The sequence below is a fragment of the Mesoplodon densirostris genome, chromosome 18 (assembly GCF_025265405.1).
Source record: "Mesoplodon densirostris isolate mMesDen1 chromosome 18, mMesDen1 primary haplotype, whole genome shotgun sequence".
NCBI classification, from domain to species: domain Eukaryota; kingdom Metazoa; phylum Chordata; class Mammalia; order Artiodactyla; family Ziphiidae; genus Mesoplodon; species Mesoplodon densirostris.
The window spans coordinates 39,680,512-39,695,041 of record NC_082678.1 but is presented as its reverse complement, the minus strand read 5'-3'; the positions used below and the strand labels follow the sequence as shown (position 1 = coordinate 39,695,041).

The following is a 14,530-nucleotide window of genomic DNA, read 5'->3' as shown; positions in this document are numbered from 1 at the left end:
GTATCAAGACATTTGAGATTTAAACATCTTATTTTCGAGAGGGAAGTACTAATTAACTGTGGGGCTCAAAAACGTCCTTGGAAACGATTGATACTGTTGGAAAGACTCAAAGGAAGCAATGAGGAATTGGTAGGGTTTGCATTAGAGATTAAAAAATAATGCCTGGGGCCTCCCTGGTGGCGCAGTGGTTGAGAGTCCGCCTGCCGATGCAGGGGATGCGGGTTCGTGCCCCGGTCTGGGAGGATCCCATATGCCGCGGAGCGGCTGGGCCCGTGAGCCATGGCCGCTGGGCCTGCGCGTCCGGAGCCTGTGCTCCGCAACGGGAGAGGCCACAGCAGTGAGAGGCCCGCATACCGAAAAAAAAAAAATAATAATAATAATGCCTGGATATTTTGGAACCAGCAAGAATATTCCTGTTTTGGGACTAGGGAAAAAGTAACATGGGAGAGAATCTAAAATCTTTGCAATAGCTTTAAAACTCCTCTTAGAAATGTACTCATTTGGTTAACCTTCACAGTATTAAAATATGGTGTTTATAACTTGCTGTGTTCATAAATTTATCACATGTGACATAAAATATTCCAGTTTACATTATTTTGTAATAGAATTATTTTGTTTTTTAAAGACTTTGTTTTTAGAGCAGTTTTAGGTTTACAACAAAATTGAGAGAAAGGTACAGAGATTTCCCATAAACCCTCTCCCCCCTACACATGGATATTCTCCCTCATTATCAACATCACTCACCAGAGTGTTACATTTGTTACCAAGGATGAACCTACACTGACACATCATAATCACCCAAAGTTCATAGTTTACCTCGGGTTCATTCTTGGTGCTGTCCATTCTGTGGATTTGGACAAATGTATATATAAACATATCCATCATTATAGTATCACACAACATATTTTCACTGCCTTAAATATTTTTTAAATTTATTTTTTTGTTTTTTAAATGTAGTAAAAATACAACATAAATTTACCATCTTAACCATTTTTATGTATGCAATTCAGTGGCATTAATCACATTCACATTTGTGTGCTACCGTCACCACCATCCATCCATAGAATTCCTCACCTTGCAAAGCTGCAACTGTACCCATGAAACAGTAATTCCCCACCAGCCCCTGGTAACCACCTTTGCAATACATTTTACAATACTTATACTGTCTCTTGTATCAATAGAAGAATTAGAAAGTTCAACACAAGGGAAGAACAGAGGGCTGACAACACTTTGACATATACCTTAGCATATTTTTTTTGCTTCTGAGTATCCATATATGTATTTTTTTTTAACTGTGCGTACTGGTTTATAGCTTGTTCCTTCTCGCTTAATTTATCAGTACCTTTACATGTCAAATATATGTCATCATTTTTAATACTTACATGAAAGTCTATCCATTTAAACAATCCCTTTGGATTTGAGGGAAAATCTTTGGATTTTTTTCCCAATATATCCATATACTGAAGGGCTGGAAACAAAAGATTAAGTATAAACGTAGACCCCCATAAGGCAATGCTCTGATGACCTTTCTTACAGTTAAATTTTTACCTACATCCTCAGTTATTTCTTCAGGATGAGTCCTCCATTTAAGTTACTTTGAGAAAGTTTTTCTATATTTTTAGGCTTTTAAAATATATTGCCAAATTGCCTTCAAGAAAGATCGTACCATTTCATGCTTCCAACAGCTGTGGCGAGCACACCTATTTTCCATGCCTTCAGCAACCTTGTCCCTTAAAAATCAAAATAATAGGTGGATGTAGTTTTTAAAAAAACAAGTTGTAGAGGAGGACTTATAATGAAAAGGTATCAGCCGTCTTACCCTGATTCCACTCCCAGCCCTGCTCTCTGGAGACAATTACTTTTAATGACTTCTGTATTCAATTCCTCTGTAATTTAGCTCCCCATCTTTGAATAATATGCTTGTCCTGTTGGTTCTCTCTCATATACCCACAAACACACAATTTACTTCCTGTTGGGGAGATGGGGTTTTGATTGTATTATACCACTTGCCTTCCCCTCCATACCTATTTTTTCAATTGTTGTAACAAAGAGCGTTTTACGTCTTATGTTTAAACCTCTCTGCAGTTGCCACAGATGGTAGTTTCTCTTGGCTGGCTTTAGTGAGCATTATTCACCTCTCTCAACTGTTTGCTTCTCCCTCTTTCTTTCCTTTCTTTCCCATTTTTCCTTCCGCTTTTTTCTCTTTCTCTTTTTCACATCTTGAAGATTGATAAAATTTACATTCATTCTCTCCTGTAATCATCATAATTATGTCTTCTGTGTTTTGTTCATGGGTTGATTCTACAAGTTCAACAGTCAACTAAGTACTTCTTTTATAGCTACTTAAATGTGGTTCATTGCAGAGCCAAGTAATATGTCAATAATATTTCATGCTCTGTGGCTCCAACATAAAGATACCTACCCAGATAAAGGAGACTTTGCCTAGTACCAAGGTTAAAGAAATACTCTTTTCTTACATTCTACAGATGATTCAACCATGCATAACTTTACTTTGATTCAAATTTGTTTGTTTTTTGATTCATATTTGAATCCTATCTTTCTTGGGTACTTTTCCTGGAATTTCTCTGGGATTATCTTGTTTTTTTCTATTGGGAGAATCATATGCCTTCATACCTTCCAACTTACTCATTTCATCTATTATTTTGTTTGCTCTCTTCATCTTAGAGGCCACTGAGTTCCAATTTGTATTTATTGCTCTCCAAGCCTCCTGTGGGTCTGACATCCTGGGATTTTCTCTTGGCTGGTCTCAGGTTTATTTCTGTCGTTTCTTACTGGATTAAAGTTTTATCCTTATTTTTTCTGGAGTGCATCCTCAAGGGGTTTTCTCAGAAAGAGAAGTAACGTCCTTTTCTATTTCTAAAAATGATTTTATTTTACCTCTATACTTGACTGATAAGTTATCATAATTTTTTTTTTTGGATTGAAATGAATTTTCACTCAGAACTTTGGAATTGCTCCGTTATAGTCTAGCATCAATTATTGCTGATAAATTCTGCTGCTTGTCTGATCGTTGCAGCTTGACAGCTTCCTCCTCTTGTAAGGGGCCAGAATTAAGAGCGGGAGATGCCTGGGCATAGAACAGTGGGGACAGTTTGGAGGACCTTGAAGAGATAAATTTGTTGACTCAGTAGGATTTTCCAAAGCAGAGATTTTTAGATTTTATTCCATACACCAGTGTTTCTTAACATGCATTGGAGTCACCTAGAGGGCATCTTAAAACAGATTTTGGAGCTCACTCCCAGAATTTCTGACTCAGTAGGTCTGGTTGGGGCTGAAGAATTTACATTTCTAACAAGTTTGAAAGTGATGCTGATGTTGTAGCTCCAGGACTATATTTTGATATATTACACTAAGGTGATGACTTAATTCAGAGTAACCTCATTTTCTTGTTTAAAAAAATGGGGATAGGGCTTCCCTGGTGGTGCAGTGGTTGAGAGTCCGCCTGCCGATGGGGGGGACACGGGTTCGTGCCCCAGTCTGGGAAGATCCCACATGCCACGGAGTGGCTGGGCCCATGAGCCACGGCCGCTGAGCCTGCGCGTCCGGAGCCTGTGCTCCGCAATGGGAGAGGCCACAGCAGTGACAGGCCTGTGTACGGCAAAAAAAAAAAAAAAAAAAAAAAAAGGGATAATAACACCTTCCAGGGTTTTATTTTTTTAAGGAATGAGTGATTGTATTCACTATGTATTCTGAATTCCAGATGCTCGGGCATCTGAAGCCTCACTGACTTGGGAGAGACTGCTTCTCCGAGGCCTGGCTAATTCCTAGAAAGAGCAAACAGTTTGCCTGAAAGCACATCTTTGATATGCAAACAACCAATTCTGAATCCATACCTCCACCCACCTCTTTTCAGGCTCCTGTAGTCTGGACAGTATCCTCCTGCCCCTAAATCACTCCAGGGCCAAGCACTGGACTATTAGGGCCCTCCCCCCATAGCCCAGAGCCCACCAAAATTACTCAAATTATCCCACTTTAAACCTGCTCAGCTTGCTTGCTTTGTCAACCCATCCTTCCTGTGGAAACCACAGTAAAGACTGTTGCCCACACTGTCCCCTAGCTCTCTCTGCCTCCTGCCCTGCCCTGGTGTATCCCTGTGTGTCCCTGCAGGGTGTGCCATGCCTCCTGATTCTAGGAACCTGTAAGTGTAACTTCCTTCATGACAGTTCCACGTCTGCATGTCTTATCTACCTGATTGAAACAAATCTCAGGTACATTTTTAAACAGTGGTATAAAGCTTGTAAAGTACTTAGCAGGGCACCTCTTTTGGCATTAGGTAAAAGGGACATTTTAGGAAGAATATCTAAAGGCAGTGTGAATGATGAATGGGAAGATGCTGGAGACGGGGACATCGGTTAGAAGGATCTCATGGCTGCTCCATGGGAGCCAGCCTGAGCGTCTGCAAATAGATAGAGAGCAACAGGTGCTGAAAATATTAGTGATAGACAAATTGAGAGCATTGGACAACTTCTTGGGTGTTGTAACTTCGTGACTTATTGTCTGAAATGTTTTGTAATGAGACTATCTCTGCGTTAGAGGCAGCCTCACTGTTTCCTTCCGTGACTTCTATAATGACAGCTGAGAGTCCTCATTGTTTGGCTCTCAATCCAACCAAGTGTCCTCTGTGATGAGGCCAGAACTCCAAGGTAGCATGTCAGGGAAGGTCTCCCAAGATGCCCTGTACTGAATATTACCTTCATCTTCATGTTTCCTAAACTATATTCAGCACTCAGGGTGTAGTCGTTAACTGGTGTTATGTGAAATATATTTTTATAGATTTGGGAAATGACAAGTTAGCCAAAATTAGGCCATTTAAATTTCCTGCAGGACTTCTCAGAGCGTTTAATATTTTAACGAAACTCTGTTAACGGAGAATATAGCCTTCAGTGTTTCCTAACTTATTTGTCCACAGAACCTTTTTCTTCAGGGTGTCTGATGAGTCTACTTTTACATGGAACACATTCTGGGAAATGCTGCTGTGACCTGACAAGCTAATGTATAGCACTGCTGACAATCAAGATTTTTGTGGGTGGCAGTGATTGTTCTTCTAAAGCCCATCAGGAGAACAGTGCACAATTTTTAGATCCATTTGCCAAGGCTCTGTTTTGCTTTAGTCTTTTGGTGTAAAAAATAAAATGAAAAGACATAACTTGTACCCAGATGTCACCTACACGGTGCCTATCATCCTGTAGAATGACTCATCCTCTGAAAATAGTAGCGTTCATTGTCTTTATGGTGAACAATGCTCTTTCGTTTACAAAGATGAGGCCCCAAGTACCAGGCTTCCTAAAATTAGCTTCACCTGTTAGCCCGCCTCCTTCCTCGGGTCAGTCTTTTTTATTTTATTTTATTTTTTAAATTTTTATTTATTTTTTATTTTTATTTTTGGCTGCGTTGGGTCTTCGTTGCTCTGTGCGGGCTTTCTCTAGTTGCGGCGAGCGGGGGCTACTCTTCGTTGCGGTGCATGGGCTTCTCATTACAATGGCTTCTCTTGTTGTGGAGCACAGGCTCTAGGCGCACAGGCTTCAGTCGTTGTAGCACATGGGCTTCAGTAGTTCTGGCTGGCAGGCTCTAGAGCGCAGGCTCAGTAGTTGTGGCACACAGGCTTAGTTGCTCCACGGCATGTGGGATCTTCCCGGACCAGGGATCAAACCCGTGTCCCCTGCATTGGCAGGCGGATTCTTAACCACTGCGCCACCCAGGGAAGTCCCTTGTGTTCTTTTTCTTTCCTTACTGCGGGTTAGTTTATATTTTGATTTATCTGTTGTGTTTTTGAGTGTATATCTTTGCACTTTGCTCCAAGAAGATTTGCATTCTCCTCTGATATGAGACAGGGGCTGCTAACAGGTTGGGACACTGCAGCCGGCATCCAAGTTCTTTCCCTGAATGTGTTAACCCCTGGTTCCAGCCCCTCACTTTCTGGGTGGGGGGGGGGCTCACAGAGGTGACCAGATCTCAGTGGTGGCATTTGCATTTGTCACCAGGACTCAATGCTGTCTCCGTGTTTGCTGTTGATTGATGTCTGCTCAGATTTTCAAGCTACTTTTGCTTATTTGTTTGGGGGAGACCAAGGGGGATGGGTGGGGGAACTTACTTAATTCTATTGGGAAAAAAAATCTGGAGACAGAAGAAGTGTGTTTGTTGTGCTTCATCCAGTTTCCATGCTGTAGCAGGAGACTCCTCAGACCATCTTGTTTACCATGTTTTTGCTGGAATGCTGGTTCCTTGAGGCTCCTAGTAAATTCCAGTACTGTCTATATTTTCTCTTTTCTCTTGTTAGAAATAGCTGCTGTTGGTGCAAACTTGTGTATATAGGATAGATAAAGAACAAAGTCCTACTGTATAGCACAGGGAACTATGTTCAATATCCTGGGATAAACCATAATGGAAAAGAAGATGAAAAAGAATATATTGAATATATATGTATAACTGAGTCACTCTGCTGTACAGCAGGAATTAACACAACATTGTAAATCAACTATACTTCAATAAAATTTAAAAAAAATAGCTGCTGTTAATGTCTCTGTTTTTTTTTTTTTTTTTTTTTGCTGTACGCGGGCCTCTCACTGTTGTGGCCTCCCCCATTGCGGAGCACAGGCTCCGGACGCACAGGCCCAGCGGCCATGGCTCACGGGCCCAGCCTCTCCGCGGCATGTGGGATCCTCCCAGACTGGGGCACGAACCTGTATCCCCTGCATCGGCAGGTGGACTCTCAACCACTGCACCACCAGGGAAGCCCAATGTCTCTGTTTTTCTAATCTCTCTATAAGTGGGGAGAGAGTGGAGAGTAATTATGAGACTATATTCCTAGTTTTTTTTTTTTTTTTCTTTTTTTAACCTATATGTCTCTCCATTTTCTCTTTAGGGCAGAGAAGACTGAAGTTCTGAGCGAAGACCTTCTTCAGGTAAGGTTGTCGCTGGCCTGTAGCTCATAGATGCCAAAGACACATTCCCTTTTACAGCCGAGCCCTTCCCGGTGCTGTTCAAGCTGCTCCAGTGCTCCTCATCTGGTCTATTTAGAGACACAGCTTTTATCCTTTATGATCGCCCCTTGCATTGTGAACACCAGTCCGGGTGAGGTTTTTCGGGAGACACTTGAAGGCATTTGATTGCACGGTGAGCAGAGGGTCCCTGAGTCTGTGATCCCCTCCTTTTCTCCTGCATTGGATGTTGCCTCTGCAGAAACATGAGTCAGTCTTGTCCCTTGATTGTCCAGACCCATGACCCCACTTCTGACCTCCCCTCACCCAGGAGCCCCACCCACTGCTCTGTCCACAGGTGGAGAAGCGGCTGGAGCTGGTGAAGCAGGTCTCCCACAGCACGCACAAGAAGCTCACAGCATGTCTGCAGGGCCAGCAAGGGGCGGAGGCCGACAAGCGCTCGGTAAGTGCCCTCCCAGCCCTGGGGGATGTGAAACTTGCCTGCTGACGGACCAGGCGGTATCTGAGAATTGTCTTGTGGTGTGGCAGTGCCTCCTACCTCTCCGTGCCCTTTAACCTGCCTGAAGCATCCCCTACCCTCACCAAGCAAGATTTGGTCCCCATCCTTGTCCTCCCCAGACAGGGGCAACGCCTGAGGAGAGCAGGGGCGTGCTGAGATCCCAGCGTTAGAGTGGCCGTCGCCTTTCTCTTACCCCTGCTGTTTGTTCACAGCTTCCATTTGCCTCCATAGTATCTTAAGATCACATGCAAGATAATTACACTGTGGTTTTGGAGGTTACAGGTGGCCCATAAAGGCTCTTATGAAAATTGTTTTTGCTGTAATGAAGCAATAAAGAGAACCTGCTACATGAAAGTGCTCCAGGGTCTTTGTCTAGAAGGGCATTAGTACTAAAAGCATTGCGTCGTGTGACTCCATCGAATGAGCAGTCCTTGGGGTGAACAATCGTGAAGATTCGCTTCCCTTTGACCCCTCCACCCCCATCAAGTCCACCAGAGATGAAAAGCTATTCTTAGCGGTTCACTTGGCTTTGTTACAGGGGAGATGCAATCTAGGGGGTTTCTTTCCTCCTTGAGTTTATGATCGACGTGTTTGGTGTCTGTTTGATTTTCTCTGGCCTGGAGTTCTTGTTCACTTCTCTTCCCGGCAGTCGCCCCGAGCCCCCCAGGTTCTCTTGGCCTCACTTGTATAAGTGATCATGGCACGTGCCCTGATACTTCCACCATCTCAGCTGCAGGACCAGAATGGCTCTGCTTGCTCTTTCATTCCATTTTCTCTTCCCAGCCCTGGTTTCTTCTTTCCTAATATTCCCAGCAGGAACCACTCACGTGTGGTAGCAATAAAATGTTTACAGCTTTGGAAAGTGTCTGTGGAAATAATTCTGTGTCTCTCAGGACTTTCAGCAAGGGGAGCCCGACAGTCTAAAGGCAGAGTTTGCGATACTGCTTTCGACATGAAACCCTTTCATCAAACAAACACGTATATGGGACTCCAGAAGCTGGTCCGTGTGTGGGACCTGTAGCCAGGCCTGCCTGTGACCCACTTCCGTCCTTTTGTTCCAGAAAGCACTGTTTTTATTTTTTTTAATTTTTTTGCGGTACGCGGGCCTCTCACCGCTGCAGCCTCTCCCGTTGCGGAGCACAGGCTCTGGACGCGCAGGCTCAGCGGCCATGGCTCACGGGCCCAGCTGCTCAGCGGCACGTGGGATCCTCCTGGCCCGGGGCACGAACCCGTGTCCCCTGCATCGGCAGGCGGACTCTCAACCACTGCGCCACCAGGGAAGCCCGGAGAAAGCACTGTTTTTAAAACAAGCGGTCAAGGGACTTCCCTGGTGGTCCAGTGGTTAAGACTCCACGCTTCCACTGCAGGGGGCACAGCTTCGGTCCCTGGTCGGGGAACTAAGATCCCACATGTCTCTCGGCCAAAGATAAAGTAAAATAAAATAACTGGTCAACAGGAATGTATATTTTGGTATCAAGAGTAGCATCTGACTGTTGGCACCAGAGTCTTGAAACTGACCTTTGGTGTTGGTAGGTTGATGACTACTAGCTTTATTTCTCGAGGATAAGGTCAAGTTACCCAGATTTATAAGCTTTTAATTGGATTGAGGGTCTTGCGAATTATATAGGAGGCTTTTGGCTCTCCAGGTTTTCTAAAATATCATGAATCAGTAGCAGATTTGGGGTATGGCAAGGCCGACAGGTCAGAGGATGACTGGCACTGAAAAGGCAGTTGGTTCCTCACACTTCCCCAGAGGAGGGGGCAGGTGGGCCACGCGGGGAGTCCCGGGATTCCAGGAGGCACGGCCCACACTGGTGCAGTGATTACCGTATGAACTGGACAGCTACTCAGTGGACCTGGAAGAAGTCTGCAGGAGAAATAAGCTCAGGCACGTACAGATCAGTGATCTCACTGCACAGGTGACAGGTGCTTGATTTTGTCCATGATTTCTTTTTTTTTCAGATATTTTTGACGTGGACCATTTTTAAAGTCTTTATTGAATACGTTAACGCTGTTGCTTCCGTTTTACGTTTTGGTGTTTTGGGCCGTGAGGCACGTGGGATCCTAGCTCCCCGACCAGGGGTCAAACCCCCTACATTGGAAGGCGAAGTCTTAACCACTGGACTGCCAGGGAAGTCCCTGCCCATGACTTCTTGAGCTGAGCAGTCTTTCCTTATTCTCATCTGACTGAATAAATGATCAAACTGAAAAGACATTCCAAGTGACCTTTAAGGACAAGCTAAAGGTAGCAGGACTGACACTGATAAAAGTGCTTTTAGGTGAGGGTGCACGATGCGTGGATTTTCCAGAGACGGGAAGGCGTTTGGCATTTTTGAGCAACATGAAGGTGGCCCGAGTGACTAGAGGTTAGGGAATGACAAGGAGAGGGTGTGAGATGGGATGGCAGGGCCCCCGGTCTCACCATGGTCAGCATCGGGACTTTTTCCCCCGAGATCCGTGGGAGGCCAGTGTGTTAATCAGAAGTAACATGATGAGATTTGTTGGTGATTGTGTGATGAATGGATAAATGGGGTGGGGCTATGGTGGAAGTCAGGATCCAGTTAGACAGGTAAGGGCTCAGTCAAGGTGGCACGTGATGGGGTCAGTGAAGATGGACAGAGGTCGGAGATGTGATGGATGTTGGACGTAGGGTACCAGGACTTGGCAATTGAATGGATGTGGAGGTACGAGGGAGGGAGAGGGATTTCCAGGTCCCTGGCTTGAGGACTTGTTGAATCCATGGGAGTTCATGAGATCACCCAGGGAGAAAATACAGGTGAGAAGACAAGGGGCCTTGAATCAAGACCCGCCAGGAACTACAGCATTTGAAGCTCTAACAGGAGGAGGACCTAGCAGAGAAGGGTTGGTACTGTTAATCCACCCACTTGCTCAGATCTACATCCCAGGCATCATCCTTTATCCTTACTTTTCATTCTTTCACCACGTGCATTTCAGTAAGTCCTGCTGGCTCTTCCTCCAGAGAAGCTCCATTTGCTTTAACGTTCATCAGCCCGGTCCACACAACAGTCATCTGTTGCCTGAACACAGCAGTGTTCCCTTCGGGGCCTCTGCTTTCCACTCTGGCCCCCCTCCAGCCGCTTTATCATCTGGTCTCTACAGCTGCCTGAGTGAGTGTTTAAAATGAAATCAGATGCTTCAGTCCCCCCACAGGATTCCCACTGTAGCACAAAATCCCAGCTTCTTAGCTTGGCCCTCGGTCCCTAATGGTACATCGTCCACCTGCATCTCTGAGCTCAGCTCTTGCCCCCGCCCACCGTCCTCCTCTGCCCCCATCATCATCCTCCAACTGCACTGACCTGTGATTGAACTTGCCTTGTTCATATCCATGCGGAGCCTTCATGTGGGATCTACCCTCCACCTGGAATATTCTTTTTTTTTTTTTTTTTTTTTTTGCTGTATGCCGGCCTCTCACCGCTGCGGCCTCTCCCGCCGCGGAGCACAGGCTCCGGACGCACAGGCCCAGCGGCCGTGGCTCACGGGCCCAGCCGCTCCGCTGCATGTGGGATCCTCCCGGACCGGGGCACGAACCCGCGTCCCCTGCATCGGCAGGCGGACTCCCAACCACTGCGCCACCAGGGAAGCCCACCTGGAATATTCTTACCCAGCGTTTCAGGCCAGCAACTTCCTTTTATTTTATTTTAATTTTATTTAAGTATAGTTGATTTATGATGTATTGATTTCTGCTGTACAGCAGAGTGATTCAGTTATACACGTATATACATTCTTCTTCATATTCTTTTCCATTATGGTTTATCACAGGATGTTGAATATAGTTCCCTCTGCTCTACATTAGGACCTTGTTGTTTATCCATCCTGTATATAATAGTTTGCATCTGCTAACTCCAGCCTCCCAATCCATCCCTCCCACTTGGCAACCACAAGTCTGTTCTCTGTGTGAGCCTGTTTCTGTTTCATAGCTAAGTTCATTTGTGTCATATTTTAGTTCCACATGTAAGTGGTATCATATGGTATTTGTCTTTCTCTGTCTGACTTACTTCACTTAGTATGACAATCTCTAGGTCCATCCGTGTTGCTGGAAATGGCATGATTTCCTTCTTTTTATGGCTGCGTAGTATTCCATTGTGTGTGTGTGTGTATACATATATATATATATATATATATGTATACACACACACATACATACATACATAACAGACCTTCTTTATCCATGTGTCTGTGGATGGACATTTAGGTTGTTTCCATGTCTTCGCTGTTGTGAATAGTCACACCAGTGACTTCTTACTGTTTGATTCTCAGTTCAGATATCACCGTCTCGGTGCAGCTTCTCTTAACACCTGATGTGTGTGCTCCCTCCCTCCCTCAGTCACGTCCCACTGTTTCATGCTCTTCATAGCCTGTGTTATCCTCTAAAATCATCCTGCTCATTCATGTGCTCCTGTGTCTGTTCCCATCACCAATATGTGAGCTACGCCGGAGCAGGGGTCTTGTCTTCCCCTCACGGCTGCATTCTCAATGCCTAGAACGGGGCCTGCCACATGTAGGCAGCACTAAAAATAGACGTGTCACGACTGGATGGCCCATGCCTATTTTAGGCACAGAACCTGCCCATTGCATCACTCCAGTTTGACTCGTTCCTATTCTTTTTTTTTTTTTTTTTTCAGTATGCGGGCCTCTCACTGTTGTGGCCTCTCCCATTGCGGGGCACAGGCTCTGGACGCGCAGGCTCAGCAGCCATGGCCCACGGGCCCAGCCGCTCCGCGGCATGTGGGATCCTCCCGGACCGGGGCACGAACCCGCATCCCCTGCATCGGCAGGCGGACTCTCAACCACTGCACCACCAGGGAAGCCCCTCGTTCCTATTTTTTACGGAAGCAATTTAGCGTGATGGCTCTGAGTTTAAGGGCTGGAATCTGACCCTCCAAGGTGGAAGCCCAGCTCTACTGCTTCCTAATTTTGCCTGACAGTGGGCAAGTCAATTACCTCTATATGCTTTGGTTTCTTCCCTTGGAAAATAGTAATAACCATGAATTCCTGCCCAGTAGGGTTGGAGAGTTAAGTGAGGTCATGCATGTAAATGCCCAGCACAGTGCTTGACATGAATACATAGTAAAGAAATAGAAACTGCTGCTGTTATTAGGGCCCCGCCTTTAGTCCAAAATCACCACTGAGAACTGCTGAGCCCCAAGGAGCAAGTCTGCCTGGATTAGTGGACAGTAGACAGCAGTTTTCGGAGATGGAGGGGCGTGTGTGCGTGTGTGTATGTTTAGGAAACAGAGTGGATATTAGAATAAGACTTTTTGTCTCTGAGTCATCCTACAAACCGTGCCGCCGATGCCTAAGATAATTTTAGCGAGAACACTCATCTCAGGCAAGTCAGATCGACTACTTCCAAACCCTGGAACGTTCTGTCTCCCCTTCCCTCAACTCTCTCGGCACACTGGAATCAGGGAAATGTGTATTTCAGTAGCTTCTCTTTGACCCAGAAAACCACTGGTCACGGTGAAGCTCGCTAAGTAAGATCTCTTTACCTGGGCGCTAATGGTCCCCGGAATAGTGGGTGATTCTCTCAGCCTAGACCCTCGTCTGCAAGAGAAACACATTTTGGCAGCTTTTCTGGACATGTGGGCAATTGAATCCTTCAAAGATTCAGTATCCTTCTACGTGAAGTGGGGGTGAGCAGAGTGTGGAGGAGAGAGGAAATAATACCTCAGTCACGGGTAGGCATTAGGTTAAATAAATCAGCACCGTACCCCGCGTCTACCGAGCCCTCAGCTTTTCCTTTGTCTCAGAGCATTTCTTTAGAAATAGAAATAATTTGTAGTCTGTAGTGAGTTGCAGTCCATTAACTTCCTCTATTCACCCGCCTTTGATTATAGATGTTCACTATCCCCTTTTTGACGTGAAAGTATGTCACCTTAATCCATTTCTTCCTTCCTTCTTTTCTTTTGGTAGCTTCCTTCTAATCGCTTGATTCTTTTCTTTTCTTTTTTCTTTTCTTTTCCTTTTCTTAATTTCTTGACTCTTAAAGCATCTACACAAGCAAAGACTTACCCCTAATTGAGGCTTTACCCTATTAACACCCGTGCCCTTTGAATCCAAGCACTCACATCACCCTCAATGTCTCGCCTGCAGTGAATGCTTTCTTAGGAGCCTCACCTGGGCCACAAGCACAGGCCCTAGCTTGTGGCCTGTCCCCTTTCACCATCACTACAGGACTTGTTTAAATACATGTTGTCATCTTCATTCAATGATCTGTGTAGCCATTGAAAGAAAAAAGGCTGAGGCAGCTCTCTATGTCTTGATTGGAAATTTCATGAATGATACCTCTACATGAAAAGGAAAGCAAAGTGTAGAGGGGGTTATATCATATGTTGTGAGGGAAAATGTGTCCATTAAAAATGGACACATGGGGCTTCCATGGTGGTCCGGTGGTTAAAACTCCGAGCTCCCAATGCAGGGGGCCCAGGTTCCATCCCTGGTCAGGGAACGAGATCCCACATGATGCAACTGAAGATCCTGTGTGCTGCAACTAAGACCCGGCGCAGCCAAGTAATAAATAAATATTTTTTAAAAATGGACACGCACTCACATATACAATTGGTTCTTCTTAGAATATTTATGGAAGGATACATAGAAAACTGATCACTGGCATGGTTTCTGGAGAGGGGAACCCAGTGGCTAAGGGTTAAGGATGGGAGAAGACTTTCTGCTGTAAACCCTCCAGCACCTTTTGAGTTTTGTACCACTCGCTTTTCAAAAATGAATTCATTTGAGATAGAGAAAGAGAGAAATCTTATTTTCCATGTTAAAATCTTAGGAATTAACGTGCAGTTGAAACAGGAATGACTTTCTCGTTCTGTGGTCCTTCGTCACTTAAATTGGCTCCCTTTTCCACCTAAAAGCATCTCATAATCCTCAGTGAGGATGTTGAGTGACTGGAAATGGCTAGAAGATAAAGTTGGCCCCCTGCTTGGGAGAAGGGCCCCTCCAGTCATACCATTTCCATCTGGTTTTTCCTGTGTGAATCTGGAAACCAGACACCTGGCTGTCCCCTCACCACCTCCCTCCAAGACCGGTGGCTTCGTGGTCC

At 45.2% G+C, this 14,530-nt stretch overlaps 1 protein-coding gene across 2 annotated transcripts in view; it reads left to right on the top strand.

The window, feature by feature from the left end:
• The window catches only part of ARHGAP44 (Rho GTPase activating protein 44), a 148,526-nt gene that overhangs the window by 67,184 nt on the left and 66,812 nt on the right, over positions 1–14,530 (top strand). For both annotated transcript variants that reach the window (XM_060080743.1, XM_060080744.1), the window contains exons 2-3: positions 6,884–6,923; positions 7,297–7,401. In XM_060080743.1, coding sequence (XP_059936726.1) covers positions 6,884–6,923; positions 7,297–7,401 — 145 coding nt within the window. The remainder of the gene's footprint in view (positions 1–6,883; positions 6,924–7,296; positions 7,402–14,530) is intronic.